General features: G+C 40.8%; 1 protein-coding gene across 1 annotated transcript in view; it reads left to right on the top strand.

Moving 5' to 3' along the window:
- Positions 1 to 2,761: 2,761 nt before the first annotated feature.
- Positions 2,762 to 23,513, top strand: part of PKD2 (polycystin 2, transient receptor potential cation channel) — a 61,610-nt gene continuing 40,858 nt past the window's right edge. Inside the window, exons 1-2 of the mRNA XM_044224551.1 lie at positions 2,762 to 3,432; positions 11,138 to 11,251. Of these exons, the coding sequence (XP_044080486.1) occupies positions 2,832 to 3,432; positions 11,138 to 11,251 (715 nt within the window). The 5' untranslated portion in view covers positions 2,762 to 2,831. The remainder of the gene's footprint in view (positions 3,433 to 11,137; positions 11,252 to 23,513) is intronic.

The following is a 23,513-nucleotide window of genomic DNA, read 5'->3' as shown; positions in this document are numbered from 1 at the left end:
GGGCAGAGGCAGAGAAAGAAGCAGACTACCTGCCAAGCAGAGAACCTAACTCAGGGCTGGAGCCCAGGATCCAGAGATGATGACCTGAGCGGAAGATGGATGTTTGACCTACTGAGCCACCCAGACGTCCCCCAGGTGAAACCATTCTTAAGTCACTGTTCAAATGCTATGTTTAGTTTTGTGATATTTGTTTCCCAAAGATGTTTTGATTTTCCACAGTTCAAGGTTGAGAACACAGCAAATTACTCCCCTAGTTTATCCATTTCTTTTTTGTTCTTCCTTTTTTTTTTTTTTTTTTTTTGCTAGCAAGTCTATAGTCTAGAGATACAGGGAAGAGAATACTGAGTGGAAAAACAATAATACCAAGGAATAATAGAATTAATTCAATTACTATTTATTTATTGAGTTCAAGTTCTGTGCTTTTGCTATGCATAGTAAGAAACATTATCATTTTAATAGAATATGCAGGATAAAACACTCTTGGGACATAACTGTAGGGAGTTATGTCATTGTCGAGATACATACCCTAAGTCTAAATAACAACAGATAAGAGAATATAAATTTAGTACTGTAGGGAAGGGAAGTTGTTCCTCTACACTTCAAGGTCTTCCAGCTGAACTTAGAATTAAATGTACATGGGACAGATTAATGAGGGGGAAAAAAAACCCTAAAATTTTATTATGTGCACACAGAGGGCTAATAATGAAATTAGGGCCTAAACAAATGACCAAGGCAAGCAGTTTTCATATTTTTTAGACAAAGAGACAGTAAATTTCTAAGGAACTGACAGACATAAAGACAACAGATGTTTGAGAGCTTTAATTAATAAAGAATTCTAAGTGGAATTTGGGCTGAGGTAGTAGGTTAGGATAAACAAGCCCTGTCTTTAAAAAAGCTCAAAGTTAGGCAAAGGACACCAATAAGTAAATAAATAAACCACAGAACTGATGATAGGTGGCCATGATTACCTGAATAAAATCAGCCTGTTAGGAGCACATAGGGAAGCAACAAAGGATGCTGCTCTGATGTACATACAAGACGGGAACCAATGCTAGAAAACCAGAGCAGGGGCCGTTATGGGCTTAACTGTGTCCCCCTCAAAAATTCGTAGGTTGACGTCCTAATCCCCAACAACTCAGAATGTGACTGTATTTGGAGACAGGGTTGGGTTTTTTTTTTTAATTTTTATTTTTTTCTGGGTAATTAAGTTAAAGTGAGGCAACTAGAATAGGCCTGAATCCAATGTGTCTGGTGTCCTTATGAGATGAGATTAGGACACTGACCCCTAAAAGTGATCACCATGTGAAGACACTAGTGGAAAAACCACCATCTACAAGGCAAGAAGAGAGACCTCAGGGGAAGCCAATTCTGCAAACTTCTTGATCTCACACTTTCACCCTGTAGAATTGTGAAAAAATGAATTCTGTTGTTTAAGCTACCCAGTCTGGAGTACTTCATTATGGCAGCCGTAGCAAACCAATAAATACAAAGGCGGATGAAGAAAATTTACTAAACAGACCTAAGGAAACTAAATTTTATCTATTAAGCTGTCAGGAGCCCCCAGACGTATCCAAGCATCAATGTGACAGGAGCAGTTTTGGTTCTGAATACAATTTGGGAACGCTGGGGATCTTGAAAGTGGCGAATGGAGGTGGAACTGATAGGTTTGATGTTCCAATGAGGAATAAAACTAACATACACCAACGGCCTTGGACGAAAACGCTGACAACAGGCATGAGAAACAACGATTCTATCAGAGAGATTTGTGGGGCAGAGGTAACAAGATTTGGGGAGAAGAGGTGTAGGAGACGAGCAGACGGATGAGGGTATCACGGAGAAGCCTAGCTTGAGAAGGACGACAGCCTGCCTCAAATTTCAACTGGGGGCACAGGAGGTGAGGCAGACTTAAAAGAGGAAGGGGACGGAGATTTAATTTGCGACAGGGTAAGTGTGACACAACTGCAGAACATCCAGTCGGATGCGCTCCGCAGAGTGGCAATAAAATTCTGGCCCCGGGGCTGACGTGGGGTTGTGCCTCGGAAGCCCGAGCCGGAGCCGGCAGCGGGAGGGGGCCGGGGACGAGCTCCAGCTCAGAGCACCCGCGATCTGAAGGCTCCGGGACGGAATCCTTGGGGTCCCCACAGTGTGTGGAGAGAGGAGCCGACCAGACGTTGAAAAAACCATCCAAAAAGCAGCAGAAGTGGGGACAAGGGGGCCGCCAAAGGCCAAGCAAGGAAGCCTTAGCAGCCTGTTGGTAGTTCTCAGATGAAGTTAAGATTTCTCTGCCCCTGCGGCAAACCAGCGCAGGCTGGATTTCGCTAGTACACACCATCCCACAAAATGGTTTTCTCGCTCTCCCTGCACTTGGGAAGTCGAGGCAGAAGAGCCTGGAGGTTAACTGGGACCCAAGCATTATGTCAGGGTCCCACAGGCAGGGACAGCACCAGAAGCCCCTTCCCCGCACGCGAGCGGGCGGGCGGGCAGCGAACCCCTCCTACCGGAGCCCCTGCACCGGAACGGGACGTGGGCGCCCGCACCCGCCCCGGCTCCACTTGGAACGCGAGCCCGGGCGCCGCTAGCCCACCGCGCGGTCCGCGGGGGCGGCTTCCTCGCACCTCCCCCGGCAGCGCGCCACAGCGGCTGGGCGAGGCGAGGCGAGGCGAGGCGAGGGGGAGGCGGGCCGAGGGGGCGGGCGAGGGACGCGGGTCTGCGGGGAGTCGGGGGCGGGGAGCAGGCGGCGGCGGGCCCCGGGAAGAAAAGAACATGGCTCCTGCGGCGGGCTGCGCCGACCGCGGCGCGGGGCGAAGGCGCGCCGGACGCCAGTGACCGCGATGGTGAACTCGAGCCGCGTGCAGCCGCAGCAGCCCGGGGACCCGAAGCGGCCGCCCGCATCCCGAGCGCCAGGCCCCGGCCGGCTGATGGCGGGCGGCGCGGCCGTGGGCGCCGGCCTCGCGGCTCCGGGCGGCCTCCGCGAACAGAGGGGCCTGGAGATCGAGATGGAGCGTATCCGGCAGGCGGCCGCGCGGGACCCCCCGGCCGGAGCCTCAGCCTCCCCCTCTCCTCCGCTCTCGTCGTGCTCGCGGCAGGCGTGGAGCCGTGACAACCCGGGCTTCGAGGCCGAGGAGGAAGAGGAGGAGGAGGAGGTGGAAGGAGAGGAAGGAGGAATGGTGGTGGAGATGGACGTGGAGTGGCGCCCGGGCAGCCGGAGGTCGGCCGCCTCCTCCGCCGTGAGCTCCGTGGGCGCCCGGGGCCGGGGGCTGGGGGGTTACCACGACCCTGGCCACCCGAGCGGGAGGCGCCGTAGGCGAGAGGACCAGGGCCCCCAGAGCCCCAGCCCGGCCGGCGGCGGGGACCCGCTGCATCGCCACCTCCCCCTGGACGGGCAGCCGCCCCGAGTGGCCTGGGCCGAGAGGCTGGTTCGCGGGCTGCGAGGTAAGAGCGCGACCCGCAGCGGCTGATGCACAAACCGGAGCCGCGGGCGCCGGCCAGAGCCATCGCCCGCTGTGGGCAGCTTCCCGGGGCTTCAGCTCGCATCGCCCTCGCGTCCCTGCGTCCCTTAGAAGCGCGTCCCCACCTCTGCTACTTGCGCTCTACTTCCGGTACCCGTGGCGGAATTCCACTGCGCCCTTGTTTGTGCAAATTTATGGGATACCTCCTTCTAACAGAAGAACATGGGTCAGCATATTTTTACCTCTGCATATCAGTGAAAGCCGTATTAAAATGAAAGGGTGCCTCTGAAGATTTTTTTTTTTCTTGTAGGGGAAAAAAGGAAGAATATTCTCATACAACTGAAGGTGGTTGCACCTGTATATCGGGTCTTCCGCTGGTCTGGATGCCCTCTCACCCCGCATTCCATTCTGGAAAGGGTATCTGTACTGTTATCCAAGTTGTGGGAGAAGTGTCAGTGAGTTGTCACGGATGTTGTTTTGGTGATGTGTGTGGTTGTTTTGGGGAGAGCGAGCTATTTAGAATGCCACAAACAGAAGAAATAATGTCTTCGAAAACAGTTATTTAGCCATTTCTAATCTAGGTATTTTTCTAAAACAATTGCAAAGAAAAAGTAACATTGTTTAAACACTTGGTAGTATGTTTTTAAATAGCTAACGTAACGTTCTTTGAAATTCCAACAAAACAGTGAAGTCACCAGATACCAGCTGTGTGTACATGTGTCAGAGTTCAGTGCACCCAACTTTCCAAAAGCAGGAAAGGAATTTTCAAATTTGCCAGTGCCTATTCAGAGGACACAGATTTTCCAGGAGCAGAGAGGATCTTGTGTTGGAAGGTTTTGTCAGAGGCATCCTTGGAAAAGCGTTGCTTTTGCTCTCACATTCAAATTATTTTAATCTCCACTTTTAAGAATTTCCATTCTCAGTTCTTTTGAAAATTTCCCTTCCCTACTCTTCCCCGTCAGTTTTGCAAATCTTGTACAAAAAAAAAGCCAGGTGTTTTTATAGCAATGTGATTAAGACCAAGTCAGCCATACACCCAAATTCCAGTTCTACCACACGTTGGCCCTATGACCTTGAGCAAATTGCTTAATCTCTCTGATCCCCAATTTTTGCTTTTCTTAAAAAGAGAGAATCATGATACTTTGTTCCTGAGTGGGGAGAATTAAATGAGATGAAACATGTGAAATGCATAGCATGTCTGACATGTGAGTGCTTCGTAACTATAAAGTAAATGATAGATTTTTAATAGTGTACACTTTTGTATTTCTTTTATATAAGTATTTATGCTGTAAATTTGATTCATGTCATGGTGGAGAACAAAAGGTCCTTTTTGAGCAACCTATGTGAATAAGTTAGTAAAAAACCCTTGTGCTTCTTAAGGTTCAAAATTATGCAAACAAATTATTATTTTATGTTGTTTTAAATGTGCTTTAAAAAATATTCACTGCAGTAAGAGAAGTTTTTTACAAGTTAGTGAATAAGTATAATAATCCTTTAACCTTTTTTGAATAAATTCAATAATTGAAGGTAATGAAATGAAATCTGTATCTTTATATGAGTTTATAAGTGTAGTTCTTCAAAAAAAATTTTTTTTTCAAAAAATTTATAGCATATAAGCTCATAGTGAACTTCTAGTCAAACCTTATCAATGCTCTAATTAGTAGGGGAAGACACTCAGGAAAATGTTATCTTAGAAAATATTAGAGGGGCGCCTGGGTGGCTCAGTGGGTTAAAGCCTCTGCCTTCGGCTCAGGTCATGATCTCAGGGTCCTGGGATCGGGCTCTCTGCTCAGCAGGGAGCCTGCTTCCTCCTCTCTCTCTCTGCCTGCCTCTCTGATCTCTGTCTGTCAAATAAATAAATAAAATCTTAAAAAAAAAAGAAAATATTAGAATAAATTTTGTTTTATTAAATATATCAAAAATTAAACATATACTTATCACTTATTAAATAAGTGACATTCATTGAATAATTATCACCTACTATGAAATTAGCACTGTAGCACTGTACTAGGTGCTCCACCCACCACCAAAAAAAAAAAAAAAAAACCAACTAAAATAGCACCATCACCATTTTCCTATGGACAGAAATCAAGTAAACTAAAATAAATAACCATCAATGAGTTGTGATTTTTTTTTCCCCTCATGAGATACCAATGACAAAAATCTTACATGCATTTTGTAAATAGTTCCCTAGGATTGGAACAGAAAGTAACTTGCAATTTCTAAAGGTAGGAAAGATTACTCAAGCTTGGAGTGGTCAGGAGCTTCCCTGGAGGTCTCCTGCCTTCCTCCTTGACTTTATACAACTCACTTACTTCCTGGGCCTCCGTTCCTCATAATCTCATCTCCAAAGTCTTTTCTGGCTTCAGCATACTCTGTGATGTTCTTTAATGACATGAATCCAAGATAGACAACAAAGGGTCCTTTTTGCTCTTGGTACAATAATTCGATCTATCTTCTTAGCAGGAGTAAGATGGTAAAGAAGAAATATTTGAGGCAGGGTTGTGGAAACACTATGTCCAGCCAAGGAACTGAGATTTTAGCCGTAAATATTAGGAAGCAGTTGCAAGTTTTAACAAGACCAGAAACATGCAGAAATAGAGGATATCAGTAGGCAGTGTGCTATGCAGAAAAGCTTGTGCAGAGACACAGAGAGGCAGAGAAGCAGAGAGGCAGGAAGACCATGCAGGCAGTCAGGGAAGAAGTAGTGAAAGTCTGAACCAAAGAAAGTGAAGGATAGCTGAAGGATGTAAAGACTGAGCCCAAACTTAAAAGATAGCCCCAGTAATCTTTACTTTTTCCTTAGTACCCTCTTCTTAGTGCAAAAATAAAATTTGACACTTTACATGAGTAATCAAATTATCTGAATTTCCAGAATTGAGTATGTTCTATGGATGTATCAACTTGGTAAAGTCATCCCCTGTTATTTTAAACGTCTGTGCTTGGGGTTTTGTTTTCCTGGAGAAATCCTAAAGTATCAGCTGAATTGGTAGGGTGGGCTAAACTGCTATAACAAATACATACCTCCTCTCCTATTCACTATGTCGTATCATCACTGCTCATTTCCAGAACTTTTTCATCATGTCAAACAGAAGCTCTACCCATTACCACATTCCCCTGCTCCTGGCAACCTCTATTCTACTTTCCATCTCTGAATTTGTCTAATCTAGGTACATTGTATTAGTGGAATCATACACTATTTGTCCTTTACCATCTGGCTTATTTCACTTAGCATAATTTTTCAAGCTTTATCCATCATCAGTTGATGAACACATGGGTTCTTTCCACCTTTTGGCTGTTGTGAGTTTCCCTTTGTTTTAAATCCAAACCTCACTCCATCACTTCTTCCTTTTTTTTATTTGCACTATAATTTTGAACAAACAAGATTTTGTATTTCTGTAGCTCTGGGGATTTTTTTGAGGGAGTGTTGCTGCTGTGGGGTATGTGGGAAGGTTATGCTAGTAACAGAATTTGTTCAGTCGACAAACATTTGTGAGAGTTTCCTTTGTGGTGGATACTGGGGATACAAAGATCAATAAGACAAGGTTCCAGCTTTCAAGGAGCTCAGCTTAGTAGGGGAAACAGGTGTAAGTAAATAATTGCAATGCAGGGTCCCAGGGTTGGGAGGGACCCAAAGAAGAGAGGACCAACTCTATGGGAGGAGGTCAGAGGAAGTGATACTTGAGTTAACATCTTGAAGGATGAAGGAGGAATTTAAGGAGGGAAAAGTAGTAGAAGTCAGATGAGGCAAACCTTGAGCTTATTGGTAGGTTTTTCCCTCTAAAAAGTTAGAGCTCATAGAGGCTTCAGGAAGAGGGCTGATAGGGTCACATGTCCATCTGAAGATGATTCTAGCGAGAATGTGGAGAATGGAGTGAAGTGCATGGTGCTGGTTGATGGGAGAATAGGTCAGGAGAGGGCTAACCAAGAGATGGGGTAACAACGACTGCAACCAAGGTGTGTGTGCTGGGATAGAGGGAAGCTGGACTGGAGACAGACAGAAGCCGTCAGAATTGTGGACCAGCTCCATATGAGGGTTAAGAAAAGGGCCTCTTCTCAGATGAAACCCGTGTTTCTGACTTGGTACCATTAACCCATAAGGGCAAGTAGGTTTCTAGACAAAGAAAGAAAAAACTCTCAGTGTGGGGCCTGCGAGTATGAGCTGTCTGTGGAATATGCAGGTAGAACTGGCTGTTAGCTGTGGCATCTGTCTGTCTGTACCTCAGGAGAGGCCCGACTGAGAACTGAAGATTCAGGAGTCAATAACATATAAGGTAACAACCGAATATTCTATACTAAATAGGCCAGTAGTAGGGAAAAGGTCACTTCCCTTTTTAAAGTTGGGCCTGCAGTTCACATAAATACTTGGAAAGATTGTGTTTGTCTTCCTCAACAAGGCCCCCTGTGTCTGGGCACAAAAAGCAGACTCCTTTCATGATAGAAATGCAGTGAGAATTTGGTTAGGCTGTTCACAGTGAAATCGAGGTTCGTTTGGATTAGAGTGTTTACACTGTTCTGAAATTTAAGCCAACTAGGTGTCAGAAAGAAATAGGATATTTTTCAGAGTTGCGCCTATTTCTGGAGATATAGACAGGCCTCTTTCAAGTACTTTATTCAATTTACACATAATATTTCTAATTCCCAGAGCAACCCCACAAGGAGATACTTTTATCCCATCTTCAACTGAGGAAATGGAGGCTCATGATGTTCAATAAGGTCCCCCAGTTCCTATGTGACCAATCCCGCAGTTGAACGCAACTGACTCCAAAATTCCACATTGCACCCTGTCGTGATCAAGGAGTCATGGGGCTTTAGTGTCCATCAGAAGGGACAGGGTTAGTATGAGGCAAATGATCCACACAGAATCTTTTAACCATGGAACTGAAACATTCAAGATGAAATGATACGGTAGCTGGAATTAGTTTCAAAATTGGGAAGAAGCAAGTGAGGGTTTCAATGAATGCAGGTGTTCAGTTGATAATTGTTGAAGCTGAGTGAGAGATATAGACATCATTATATCATTCTCTCTGTGATATTTGTTGTGTATTGCAAAAATAACACTTTAGGAAGTAGGTGAATAAGATAGTTGCAAAAATGGCATTTTTTCACAATTATTTATGTTTGAGACATCTTTTGTGTTTTGGATGATCTATCTCAGAGTTCCCCTGTGTTCATATGCATAAGTACCACTGACTAGGGGAATACACACTGTTGAGATGACATACTCCAACTTTGGGCTGTGGCTTTGACCAAACACCTTCTTAAACATGAGAGAAGCTGGATATTGTCTGGTGTCCCCCTTATACCATGTTCTCCCTAACAGCCGGGGACACTTTATGTACTAAGTGTGAGTGAGTGCCTTAAATGCTGGGCATGTTCTCCCTCCACGGTGAGGACAGTTGTGGGAAAAGACAACAGTTGATTTTGAAGAATGCTGACACTTAGGACGAGAACTCTGTCTTTAACCGTTCTCAGTCTGTCAGCTCTGCTAAACGTGGGAAGTAGCTAGCCATAGGACAGCAATTTTTTTCTATTTGTGAACACGAACACTTCTCACTCATCAGAATGTAAAGAGGTCCCCGTGTCCTAAGATAGATCCTACATACGCACCCAGTGCAGAAACTGGTTGAAATTTTTAAAGTGATAAATATTTGAGGAAGTAGAAAAACTAATTTAGAAAGTCAATGAAATGTGTAAAGTATAATACATAAAAATATAAATGGAGGACTTTGTTTCTTTTTATTTGAAATGTTTCATTTGAGGGCTTGGATTAAATTGCAGTAGACCATTGCACATTTACTTAAATAAAATTTGATGAGAGTTTGGTTTTTCTGCTTATAGGTCAAGCAGTACCATTTGTAAATATTAAGAACCATGACCCTTCCTTAGTGCATAATTGTTTATAAACCATGGGAAAGAGTGAAATCACTGACTGAGGCAAGACAACAATCTTTCCTGATGATAAAAAGACTAGTAATTTCCATTTATGTGTATATTTTAGGCCTGGTCTCCAAAAGAAATATAACTGAAGAAATAGCGTGATTGTGTCCAGGGCTACTGAGCCTAATGTTTGGCTGCCTCTATGTTATTCTGAGTTGTAATTTTCCATGTCGTCTAAATTTGTAATAATTTCTAAATATGATAGAGTTTCAGTGAACAAACATTCTGCTTGCTGCATTTCTTCTGAGTGAGTAATTCCCTGACAACTACCAGATCTTGGCAGAAGCAAACCTGGTCATAAGTCCTGCTCCACTTTCCGTGTGCTGAAACCTGTGATGCGTAACACAGTGTCTTTGATTTCAGTTGCTGTTTTTCCTAAAGGAAATTTGGGAGAAAAAAAGAAAAGGACACGGAATACTGAAATTTAGGAGGAGAATTAATGTATTATTATTAGACTTTAAAAATACATAAACTCTGATGATGGAGTCATTTCCAGGAAGTGAAAGGATTGATGCCATTTTTCCCTGTCCTCTGTGTGGCTTGTTGGTGGCTTAAGTAGCTGTGTGAGTTTCAGTGATGGATGGCGTTAAAGTCTGCGGACTGAACGTGTGAGGCAGAACGCCAGGGCCAGGCTGGCTGCCATTCACAGCCGACTTAATCTAACTGAAAGGATTGAGTAGTTTGTCCTTTTTGGCAAACGTTAAGGCTCTTCCAAGTAGCCAGCAATGTGATTTTACCGCACTGTTCATTAATGGGGGTTTTGGATGGCCACCATGTCTGTCTGCTGAGTGAGTCCAAAACTGCGGTAACGGCCTCCAGCAAGCTCACAGAGGGTTATGTCATCCCCGCTCAGCCAGCCCAGCACTTTTTCCATCTGCTAAAATATGAAACATGGTTGCTGATTTTCTTCTTTCTCCAAAGAGAGAGAAATCGGATGATTGCTGCTTTTAACTTAAAGATGATATGTTACTTAGCATTTCTCAAATCTGTTAAGCTATCCAGGTTGAGAGTAGTCAGTCTGCATTGATTTTCTTAAAGGAGAAAGAGGGTTACATAGTAGCAAAATTTGGGGCCAGTGTGATAGAAGTTTGGTGGATATTTCCATAGTGAAATGATGCTCCAACCAGGCTTTCTTTTCATCAGGGGTGATCCAAAAGGTGTCTTGTGTCATAGAATTACGCATGTCCTAACTAGGTTTAGGGAGAGGATAATTGACAGGTTGTGTCCTCCCCCACCCAGGAAGAGCACATGTGTGTGTGCACAATTATTTAATACATTCTTCTGGGGCGCCCTTATTTCCTCTTCTCTTTATAAATTTTTTCTAAGACATTTTCTGATGGGATGGGGCGTTTAGACAATGATCAGATTGTCATCTTGTATTTGATGCATCTGGGGGGACAGTAGAGGCTGATGTATTCTTAAAAGGCACTCCTGCTTAAAAAAAAAAATACAGGGTCGCCTGGGAGGCTCAGTTGATTCAGCAACTGCCTTCAGCTCGGATCATGATCCTGGAGTCCTGGGATCGAGTCCCACATCAGGATCCCTGCTCAGCAGGGAGTCTGCTTCTCCCTCTGACCCTCTCCCCTCTCATGCTCTCTCTCTCTCATGTAAATAAATAAAATCTTAAAAAAAAAAAAAAAGGTGAAGAATGCCTATTTAAAAAAAAAATACAGGAGAATCCCCCTTAAAGGTGATATTTATTTTATGTTTCCTCTTTGCCATTCATACTTTTCATTATTCTTTTAAAGGTCTCTGGGGAACAAGACTCATGGAAGAAAGCAGCACTAACCGAGAGAAGTATCTTAAAAGTGTTTTACGGGAGCTGACCACATACCTCCTTTTTCTCATAGTCTTGTGCATCTGTAAGTAGAACATTTCCTCCTACTAAAGGAAAAGGTGTGAAAATATTTGACCTGTCCAAACCATAATTGAAAGGAATTGTATGTGCATCAGAGGGATTCATTCAGAAGCTCTCTGTTCTCAGTTTCAGTTGAGAATATGATAAAGCTCTCCTCTCTCCTCTGGCAAACACCGATGAAAATTCAGCATTAACCTGATTGGCCAGGTCATTGTTACCATGACCCTTTTTTACTATGAGATGCATAGGGCAGCCTGCCAGATAGCGAAAAAACAAGTAAAAGTATTTTTTATTAGATTTCCTGATAAATATACTGTCACTATTTTTTACATCCATCAACATAAAGTTGAATGTAGGAATTATTTTTAGCAAAATGACACTCAAAGTTTAACACTGAGGAAATACAAATAATTATCTCCTAATATTGCTTTTATGGATTTAATTAATTAATTAATTAATTAACTTATTTATTTACTTACCTACTTATAAGTCCCACTCTTTTGGATCTGGATGTGTTTGTTGTTCCCATGTGGGGGGGTTCCTTCGTTCTAATTCATAAAGTTTTCCAAATCTTTGGTAATCACCGGTCTTGTACTCTACAGGAAACTTACTACAGACTCATCTCTTTCTTCTTCCTCTCTTCTTTCGGTATGTCCCTGCATCCTCTGCGAGGGGAGGGGAGTCAAGCCTTAGCCAGGACAAGTCTTAGAAACCATTTACTTCCAAGTCCAGGAAGTCTTAGATAGTGGATTGATGTCCTGAATCAAAGGTTGTTGGATGATGGGAGTTCTGTTACATTCTTGCTAAAGCCCTTTATGAAAACAGACAAGGAAGCAGCTTTATGACAACCAGGACCTCTTCCCAGACTTCTGGGAAAGGACTTCATTCACATAGTGTACACTTAGAAATGCTTAAAAAATTAACACCAATCTGAAAAAGAGTCCTCTTTTTTCTTTATGGAGAGAATCAAAATTTAATCAATGATTTAATAAGGTTATTCTTAATACATTAAAGTCGATCACCTTGAATCTAATTGACTAGGTAAAAAAAGCTTCCTTAAAAACATTTTAAAAATTTATTAGATTTATAAAAAATTTTTTCTATAAACTTGTAAGTTTAACATAAAATATTGAGGAAACACTTAAGTTTCAATATTTATAATATCAAGAAATTGAGTATTGATTGTTTACTATCCTACCCACAGTTGTTGTTTTGGTTTTTTTTTTTATTAATACTAGTAAGCTCTTAATGAGCTTTAACAGGGAGTGATGACTTCTTGCATTTTCTGAGACTTTGCCAATCCAAGTGGGAACTTAAGAAAAAAAGTAGGTCGGGACGCCTGGGTGGCTCAGTTGGTTGGACGACTGCCTTCGGCTCAGGGCGTGATCCTGGAGTCCCGGGATCGAGTCCCACATCAGGCTCCCAGCTCCATGGGGAGTCTGCTTCGCTCTCTGACCTTCTCCTCGCTCATGCTCTCTCTCACTGTCTCTCTCTCTCAAATAAATAAATAAAAAATCTTAAAAAAAAAAAAGAAAGAAAAAAAGTAGGTATTTAAACTAGAATGTATGTATATGTGAATAATATCTGTTTTCTTTATTTTTTTCTGTTACTTGTTTAGGAAGGAATGTCATTACTTTTTATAACATTCTATCTAAGATAGAAATGCTAAAAAAATACAAAAGATCTATTCATAATATTAAAAGCTGTGGTATTTTAAATTTTTATGTCCTAAGCTATTAGAGCTTAGGATACTGAAGTAGAGTTTGCTCCCTGCATAGGCACTTGAATATTAAACTACAGTAGCTTTAAATATTAACAGATTGGTTAAAATCATCAAGTTTTTTTCAAGCATGACACAGACACATATATACATACATATTTCTTATGCAAAATATAGGTACCCCTATAGTAAGTTTAGGTTTCAGTGGCCTCTCAAACTGCTTGAGGATCAGAATCACCAAGAGAATTTTTTTTTAATTACTTTTTAAAAATAGTTTACCCAGATCTGCTAAATCAGAGCCTTCCAGATGTGGCCCAGGAAAGTGAGTGTTCCCATACACTGACAAGTTTGGGAACTAGGCCAGATAAATAAACCAAATAGCTAGAGTTCTAGGAAACATGCCTTAAGTCATATAATTAGTGTTTTCTTGTTTATTTTGGAATTTTTAATGCTTTTCTTTTTCACACTAGTCACTTTTTTTTCTTATATCATTAGCTACATATTTTACATAGGCCATTTTCAGGATATTGTAGAATCTCTGGCTAGGAAGGGATCTTAGCAACCATATGATCAAACCTCCACTGAATGGTAAAATTCCCCTGCAGCATCCCTCTCAAATGGTCAGTCTTCCTATGTGATTGAGCAAGAGTCCAAGTTAAGGGACTGACTTATTTGAAATAGTTTATTTTGTTTTTCCATGCCTATGTCAGAAAGTACTTCTTTATATGAAGCCAAGTCTATCCTGTCTAATTTCCTCTGTTAACTACCCCACCTCCAAGCCCACGTATACCAAGTACGTGTTCTTCTCCAATTTAGCCCATGTTCTTCTCCAATTTAGCCCATCAGAAGTTTGAAGACCAACACTCAGTCTCCCTTAAGTCTTCTCCAAGTTAAACCTTTCTAGTTCCTTCAACTGTTGGTTGTGTAATTGGAGACATGCATTTGAGGACCCATGTCACAGAAACTCTCTCCAGCACCTGTTGTGTTTATCAGGTCCCTTTGAAAGCACAGTAGGAGCCTCATGAGGAAAGACTGCAAAAGTGGTGCCATGGGTGGGTGTCCTCAGTCAGATACACGGCTGTGGGTCTCTCCTCTTCCCAGTCCCTGAGTCTTCACATAAATGATTCTTCAGTCTCTTCACCAAAAACTATAAAGTACTGTGTCCCACCAACTAGCATATGAACACTTTTTCCTGGAACAGAGTGGAGGACTTCCCTTTCAGCTCTGTTAAATTTTATGTCATTCATTCCATCTGTTGAAATTTTTCTGGATCAAGGTTCATTCATCTGTTCCTCTTGGCTTCACTGGATCAACAGAGTTGATACTATCTCCATGTCCTTATTCTGATTAATAAATAAAAAAAGATTGGTCAAAGAACATCATGAATTAGTCAAAGCTCTCTGAGTGGAGTTCACTGAATTCGATCCTCATCTAGCTCAGAATGTTCAAGAAACAGAATGATAAGAAAGACCTTTTCAAAAGCTTGTCGGAATAAAGCTCTGGCTTCCTCTGCTGTCACAGCTGTTGACCAAATTAAAAATGGACATTGTGAGGATAAGCAGACATGACTTATTCCTAACAAAGCGTTACTGGCTTCTAGTGGTTGAGCCCTTGCCCACTGCTCAAAAACCATCTTTTTAACTACCAGTTTTAAAATCTTGTCAGCAGTATCAATATCAAATGACCAATAATGTCAAGCCCATTACTTTGTGGGTAAATGAGATAATATACTTAGTTGTATGCCTTGCATATTGGATGCTCTTGACACAAAATAGATAAGGTTCAGTAAGGCAGTTGGCATAGTAGGAAAAGTAGAGATTTTTTTTGCATCAACAGAGATCCCAGCTCAACTACTTATGTGCTAGGTAAGCTTGAGCAAGTTATTTAACCTTTCTGAGCCCTTATTTTCCCATCTGTGAAATACTTATTTTGAAAGATTTTGTGGAGCGCCTGAGTGGCTTAGTCAGTTACGCGTCTGCCTTCGGCTTAGATCATGATCTCAGGGTCCTAGGATCAAGCCCAGAGTTGTCGGGCTCCCTGCTCAGCTGGACTCTGCTTCTCCCTCTCCTTCTGCCCCTTTATTCCCTTGCTCAGTCTCTCTCTCTCTCTCTCAAATAAATAAATAAAATCTGTAAAAAAAAAAAAAAAAAGAAATATTTTCTGAAGATTGGGATTAATATACCAAAAGACCCTAGGATACTGTCTATCATATAAAGAATAGTAAGAGCAGAATTCCTCCCAGAGATAGTTGGCAATGGCTGAATTGTTTCATCAGTAGATTCTAAAAACTTGTAGGTTCAAACTGCTTGGGCATTCTTTTGAAGCAATTAAGTGCCCATCAAAACCTATTTTCAATCTTATCAGTGTTAGTTCTAAACCCCTTTGTCTTTAAAATTAGTCTGATTAACCCAGAGGAGAGAAATAACATGGGAACTAGGTAATCCCACTTTCTGTACAGTTTAGAATTTATTCTTACGTGAAACCTAAACTGCCATGAATCCACCATCACCATCAAAGTACATACTTACATATGGTTACTGTTAAAATAGCAACGGTATTTCTTGGTGTGACTTAGATGCTGAATTTAAAGAAGGGGATTAGTAGTATTGCTAAAGATCGTTGGAAAAGCCTAACAAAGTCTTTGGTGAATCTATGATAAAAATACATTTGCCTTTTCTTCTTTTTTTTTTTTTTGGTGCTCTACATTAAAATTTCTCAAATTTCCTGTTTAGACATAATAATGGAAATCCTAAGAGTTGGTTGAGTTAGCATCATAGAAATGTGGTATTTCTACATGTCAAAGAAATAGATAAGATGAAAAGGCAGAAAACAACTGTAAAGAATCCTTAGAAAAAAATATTACAAAGGATTAATATTTTAACACATTTATAACCCACAAAGCACTGAGAAAAAAAAATCACATCCCCAGTAAATATTGTACAGAGTAAAAAATACAATCAATTAGTGCAAGAATGTCTTTAACCTTAAACTCACTAGTGTCCAAAGAAGTAATGAAACTGGAGAAATGAACAACACAGTCATAATACCATAATACAGCATGGTATGTCCTAGGGCAGGAAGAGCTCTTATAAGAAGAGACCTGTATGTCTCCATCTTTTTATTTATGAAAAAAGGAGGCTTTGTTTTGTATTAAAAAAAAAAGAAATGAATAGTATCAGATCAACACATTGTATACCTTAAAGTTACACAATACTATATGTCAGTTATATTGCAATGAAAAAGAAATGAATATTTTATTTTACTTGTAAAAATCTTGCGAAGATGATTGTCTAATCTAAAGATAGTTTCCCCAATTGCAAGAGAATTCATGCAGATGAACTGTTGATAAACTAGGTCAAGAAAGTCAAAGTCCGGGGGTTAATCATCACGTTGGTGGAAAGCTATTCAATTTCCGGTGACAAACATTCCAACAGCTTCCCACAGCAAGCACATTTAGTCTGAAGATCACAGCTTGCAGCCCATGGAAAGTAACTTTTAAAGACTGCCTATGGCGAGAAAGCTGTCTCAAATTGAACAAAACTACAGTGCCTCAGTGCCATTAGACCACAGATTGGTTGACACCTTTTTTTTTTTTTTAAAGGTTTTATTTATTTATTTGTCAGAGAGACAGAGAAAGTACAGGCTGGCAGTGGCAGGCAGAGGCAGAGGGAGAAGCAGGCTCCCTGCAGAGCAAGGAGCTGGATGCAGGACTTGATCCCATGACACTGGGATCATGACCTGAGCCGAAGGCAGATGCTTAATGAACTGAGCCACACAGGTGCCCCCCTCACCTTTTTTGACATCTTTTTAGATCTTTTAGTAGGGTTCCCAGCACTGCCTCCAAACTGCTGTCTAAGACCAGATTAACCCAGGTCACTCTTCCATTGAACATGCTATCAGGATGAAGTTTAAAACCATTGCATAATAAAGCGCACTTCATTATTCCGTCTTGGCTTACTTCTTCACACCAGCCACTCCCAATGAACACGTGTTACTTCAGCCCCATCAGTCCACTCTGGGTCTCAGAAAGGCCTTGGCCTACTTGGTTGTCCCCTTTTCTTGGTCTGCTCAGCTCTTCCTCATCCCTCAAGAGGAGCTGGAGAGGCAGATCCACCAGGCCCTCCCCTGAGCTGTGGTGAAATCCCGAATCCGCCTCAGCCACCACACTCCTCCCCCAGGATTGTCAGGCTAGCTCATGCATCCGTGTCCCTCAGCACCGGGAGGGAAAAAGGGGTCCTGTTAGGTGCATCTCAATAGATGCCACATGGATGTTCTTACTAAATGTTGACATTTATCGTTTTCTGTTTCTTAGTCCTTCTTGCTCACCAGCCCGGAACTGTTCCTAATAGGACAACTGCAAGAGTTCAAGCCTAATCATTCTTTGAATTATGTGTATCGCTTTGTATTTGGTACATTTTGTTTATAGAGTCTCTTCAAATATGTATTCTTATTTTATTTCTACTGTATTTCTGTGAGGATGTGGGACAGCACAGACCTAGCAAAGGACATCAGCTTCCCGGTCAGGATTATGGCTTCATCTTGTGGCAGATGGCTTTGGAATACTGGATTCTACTGTCTTTACATCTGGCATATTTATATTTATGGAGCCATTTTGATTTCGTCTTTGGCCCAAGAGTTATGAAGAGAAAAAAATTTTTTTTTTCATTTCTAGATGGCTTGGTTTTATCTCTGTGTTTGCTTAATCCTTTTTAAATTAACTTTCTGCATTTGTGGTTTTAAAAATACTGCTTTTTCATTTTTTGTGGGGGACTTTTTGTTATTCTCCGTGTTTCTGTTTATCTTGTTACACTGGAAAATTCTTCTTTCCTTTGCTTCTTTTTTTTTTTCCTTTGCTTTTCTTCTTTTAATTCTAATGACTTGGAGTTTTTGGAGTACAATCCTCTTTGTTTTTAGTCTTTGAGCCTACATTTTTTTTCAAAAATATTAAGGATAAAATAGTGTCCATTGCCTATTTTGAAATGAGGCTTTTTTTTTCATTTTTGTTTTTCTTTTTTTTACTATTTTTATTAAAATAATATTATTAAATAATAATAATTAAATAATAATGTATTATTGTTGTATTAAATAATAATGTATTATTTGCCCCAGGGGTACAGTTCTGTGAATTGTCAGGCTTACACACTTCACAGCATTCACCATAGCACATACCCTCCCCAATGTCCATAACCCAACCACCCTCTCTACACCTTCCTTCCCCCAGCAACCCTCAGTTTGTTTTGTGAGATTAAGAGTCTATTATGGTTTGTCTCCCTCCTGATCCCATCTTGTTTCATTTTTTCCTTCCCTACCCCCCAAACCCTCCACTCTGCCTCTCAAATTCCTCATATCAGGTAGACCACATGATAATTGTCTTTCTCTGATTGACTTATTTCGATAAGCATAATACCCTCTAGTTCCATCCATGTCATTGCAAATGGCAAGATTTCGTTTCTTTTGATGGCTGCATAGTATTCCATTGTGTATATATACCACATCTTCTTTATCCATTCATCTGTTGATGGACATCTAGGTTCTTTCCATAGTTTGGCTATTGTGGACATTGCTGCTATAAACATTTGGGTGCACATGACCCTTTGATTCACTGCATTTGTATATTTAGGGTAAATACCCCGTAGTGCGATTGCTGGGTCATAGGGTAGCTCTATTTTCAGCTTTTTGAGGAATCTCCATGCTGTTTTCCAGAGTGGCTGCACCAGCTTGCATTCCCACCAATGGTGTAGGAGGGTTCCCCTTTCTCTGCATCCTTGCCAACATCTGTCGCTTCCTGACTTGTTAATTTTGGCCATTCTGGCTGGTGTGAGGTGGTATCTCATTGTGGTTTTGATTTGTATTTCCCTGATGCCAAGTGATGTGGAGCAATTTTTCATGTGTCTGTTGGCCATCTGGATGTCTTCTTTGCAGAAATGTCTGTTCATGTTCTCAGCCCTTTCTTGATTGGATTATTTGTTCTTTGGGTGTTGAGTTTGCTGAATTCTTTATAGATTTTGGACACTAGCCCTTTATCTGATATGTCATTTGCGAATATCTTCTCCCATTCTGTCAGTTGTCTTTTGGTTTTGTTGACCGTTTCCTTTGCTGTGCAAAAGCTTTTGATCTTGATGAAATCCCAAGAGTTCATTTTTGCCCTTGCTTCCCTTGTCTTTGGCGATGTTTCTAGGAAGAAGTTGCTACAGCTGAGGTCGAAAGAGGTTGCTGCCTGTGTTCTCCTCAAGGATTTTGATGGATTCCTGTCTCACATTGAGATCTTTCATCCATTTTGAGTCTATTTTTTTTTTTTTTGGTGGTGTAAGGAAATGGTCCAGTTTTATTCTTCTGCATGTGGCTGTCCAATTTTCCCAACCCATTTGTTGAAGGGACTGTCTTTTTTCCATTGGACATTCTTTCCTGCTTTGTCGAAGATTAGTTGACCATACAGTTGAGGGTTCATTTCTGGGCTCTCTAGTCTGTTCCATTGATCTATGTGTCTGTTTTTGTGCCAATACCATGCTGTCTTAATGATGACAGCTTTGTAGTAGAGCTTAAAGTCTGAAATTGTGATGCCACCAACTTTGGCTTTCCTTTTCAACATTATTCTGGCTATTCGGGGTCTTTTCTGGTTCTATATAAATTTTAGGATTATTTGTTCCATTTTTTTAAAAAAATTGATGGTATTTTGATAGGGACTGCATTAAACTATAGATTGCTTTAGGTAGCATAGACATTTTCACAATATTTTTTCTTCCAATCCATGAGCATGGAACGTTTTTCCATTTCTTTGTGTCTTCCTCAGTTTCTTTCAAGAGTACTTTATAGTTTTCTGAGTACAGATTCTTTGCCTCTTTGATTAAGTTTATTCCTAAGTATCTTATGGTTTGGGGTATAGATGTAAATGGGATTGACTCCTTAATCTCTTTTTTCTGTCTTGCTCTTGGTGTATAGAAATGCAACTGATTTCTGTGCATTGATTTTATATCCTGACACTTTACTGAATTCCTGTATGAGTTCTAACAGTTTTGGAGTGGAGTCTTTTGGGTTTTCCACATATAGTATTGTATCATCTGCAAAGAGTGAGAGTTTGACTACTTCTTTGCTGATTCGGATGTCTTTTATTTCTTTTTGTTGTCTGATTGCTGAGGCTAGGACTTTTAATACCATGTTGAATAGCAATGGTGATAGTGGACATCCCTGCTCTGTTCCTGACCTTGGGGGAAAAGCTCTCAGTTTTTCCCTATTGAGAATGATATTCGCTGTGGGTTTTTCATAGATGGCTTTGATGATATTGAGGTATGTACCCAATATGCCTACACAGTGAAGAGTTAATCAAGAAAGGATGCTGTACTTTGTCAAATGCTTTTTCTGCATCTATTGAGAGGATCATATTGTTCTTGTCCTTTCTTTTATTTTTGTAGTCTATCACATTAATTGATTTGCTACCTTGCAGCCCAGGAATAATCCCACTTGGTCGAGGTGAATAATCCTTTTAATGCTGTTGGATCCAGTTGGCTAGTATTTTGGTGAGAATTTTTGCATCTCTGTTCATCAAGGATATTGGTCTGTAATTCTCCTTTTTGGTGGGGTCCTTGTCTAGTTTTGGGATCAAGGTAATGATGGCTTCATAAAATGAGTTTGGAAGTTTTCCTTTGATTTCTATTTTTTGGAACAGTTTCAGGAGAATATGTATATATTCTTCTTTAAATGCTTGGTAGAATTCCCCTGGGAAGCTGTCTGGCCCTGGGCTCTTGTTTGCTGGGAGATTTTTGATGACTGCTTCAATCCCCTTACTGATTATGGGTCTGTTCAGGTTTTCTATCTCTTCCTGGTTCAGTTGTGGTAGTTTATATGTCTGTAGGAATGCATGCATTTCTTCCAGATTGTCAAATTTGCTGGCGTATAGTTGCTTATTATATGTTCTTATAATTGTTTGTATTTCTTTGGTGCTGGTTGTGATCTCTCCTCTTTCATTCATGATTTTATTTGGGTCTTTTCTCTTTTCTTTTTGATAAGTCTGGCCAGGGGTTTATCAGTCTTATTAATTCTTTCAAAGAACCAGCTCCTAGTTTCATTGATCTGTTCTACTGTTCTTTTGGTTTCTATTTCATTGATTTCTGCTCTGATCTTTATTATGTCTCTTCTGCTGCTGGGTTTAGACTTTCTTTGCTATTCTTTCTCTAGCACCTTTAGGTGTAGGGTTACGTTGTGTACTTGAAACCTTCCTTGTTTCTTGAGAAAGGTTTGTATGGCTATAAACTTTCCTCTCAGACTGCCTTTGCTGTGTCCCACAGATTTTGAACAGTTGTGTTTTCATTTTCATCTGTTTCCATGAATTTTTTCAATTCTTTTTTAATTTCTTGGTTGACTCATTCATTCTTTTTTTTTTTTTAAGATTTTATTTATTTATTTGACAAACAGAGATCACAAGTAGGCAGAGAGGCAGGTTGGTGGGGGAAGCAGGCTCCCCGCTGAGCAGAGAGCCTGATGCAGGGCTCGATCACAGGATTCTGGGATCATGACCTGATCCGAAGGCAGAGGCTTTAACCCACTGAGCCACCCAGGCGCCCCAACCCATTCATTCTTTAGTAGGATGCTCTTTAGGCTCCATGTATTTGAGTTCTTTCCAACTTTCCTTTTGTGATTGAGTTCTAGCTTCAGAGCATTGTGGTCTGAAAATATGCAGGGAATGATCCCAATCTTTTGGTACTGGTTGAGACCTGATTTGTGACCCAGGACAGGATCTATTCTGCAGAATGTTCCATGTGCACTCGAGAAGAATGTATACTTTGTTGCTTTGTGATGGAATGTTCTGAATATATCTGGGATGTCCATCTGGTCCAGTGTGTTATTTAAGGCCTTTATTTCCTTGTTGATCTTTTACTTGGATTACCATTTCAGTGGTGGGGGGGTGTTAAAGTCTCCTGCTATTATTGTATTATTGTCAATGTCTTTCTTTGATTTTGTTATTTATTGGTTTATATAGTTGGCTGCTGCCATGTTAGGGGCATAGATATTTAAAATTGTTAGATCTTCTTGTTGGGCAGACCCTTTAAGTATGATTTAGTGTCCCTCTCATCTCTTATTATAGTGTTTGGCTTAAAATCTAATTTATCTGATGTAAGGATTGCCACCCAGCTTTCTTTTTAATGTCCATTAGTATGGTAAATTGTTTTCCACCCCTTCACTTTAAATCTGGAGGTGTCTTTGGGTCTAAAATGAGTTTCTGGAATACACCATATTGATGGGTTTGGGGTTTTTTTTATTCATTCTCTTACCCTCTGTCTTTGATTGGGGCATTTAGCCCATTTACATTCAGGGTTATTTAGTGCCATTGTATTCCCTGTAAGGTGACTGTTACTGTATATTGTCTCTGTTCCTTTCTGGCCTACTACTTTTAGGCTCTCTATTTGCTTAGAGGACCCCTTTCAATATTTCCTGTAGGGCTGGTTTGGTGTTTGCAAATTCCTTTAATTATTGTTTGTCCTGGAAGCTTCTTACCTCTCCTATTTTCAGTGATAGCTTAGCTGGATATAGTATTCTTGGATGCATATTTTTCTCATTTTATGCTCTGAATATATCATGCCAGTTGTTTCTGGCCTGCCAGGTCTCTGTGGATAAGTCTGTTGCCAGTCTAATATTTCTACCATTGTATGTTACAAACTTCTTCTCCTGAGCTGCTTTCAGGATTTTCTCTTTGTCACTAAGACTTGTAAGTTTTACTATTAAATGATGGGGTGTGGCCGTATTTTTATGGATTTTTAAAGAGGGTTCTCTGTGCCTCCTGGATTTTGATGCTTGTTCCCTTTGCTATATTAGGGAAATTCTCTACTATAATTCACTCCAATATACCTTCTGTCTCTCTCTCTCTTTCTCCTTCTGGAATCCCAATTATTCTAATATTGTTTCATCTTATGGTATCACTTACCTCTCGAATTCTCCCCTTGCAGTCCAGTAATTGTTTGTCTTTCTTTGGCTCAGTTTCTTTATTCTCTGTCATTTGGTCTTCTATATCACTAATTCTCTCTTCTGCCTCATTTATCCTAGCAGTAAGAGCCTCCATTTTTTTATTGTACCTCATTAATAGCTTTTTTTATTTCAACCTGGTTGGATTTTAGTTCTTTTATTTCTCCAGAAGAGTTTCTCTAATAGCATTCATGCCTTTTTTTGAGCCCAGCTAGCACCTTGAGAATCGTCATTCTAAACTCTAGTTCTGACATATAACCAATGTCCGAATTGATTAGGTCCTTAGTCATTGGTACCGCCTCTTGTTCTTTTTTTTGTGATGAGTTTTTCTGCCTTGTCATTTTATCCAGATAAGAATATACGGACAGAGAATAAAATACTAAAAGGGTGGCAAAGACCCCAGAAAAATGTATGCTAACCAAATCAGAAGAGATCCAAAACTTGGGGGAGAAGAATGGAGGAAAAAGAAATAAAAATTTAAAAATTAAAAGTTATAGGGGCACCTGGGTGGCTCAGTGGGTTAAATCCTCCGCCTTTGGCTCAGGTCATGATCCCAGGGTCCTGGGATTGAGCCCCGCATCAGGCTCTCTGC

The sequence above is a fragment of the Neovison vison genome, chromosome 11 (genome assembly GCF_020171115.1).
Source record: "Neovison vison isolate M4711 chromosome 11, ASM_NN_V1, whole genome shotgun sequence".
Taxonomy (NCBI): domain Eukaryota; kingdom Metazoa; phylum Chordata; class Mammalia; order Carnivora; family Mustelidae; genus Neogale; species Neogale vison.
The sequence above is the reverse complement of the archived record's forward strand: the minus strand, read 5'-3'. Positions and strand labels throughout refer to the sequence as shown.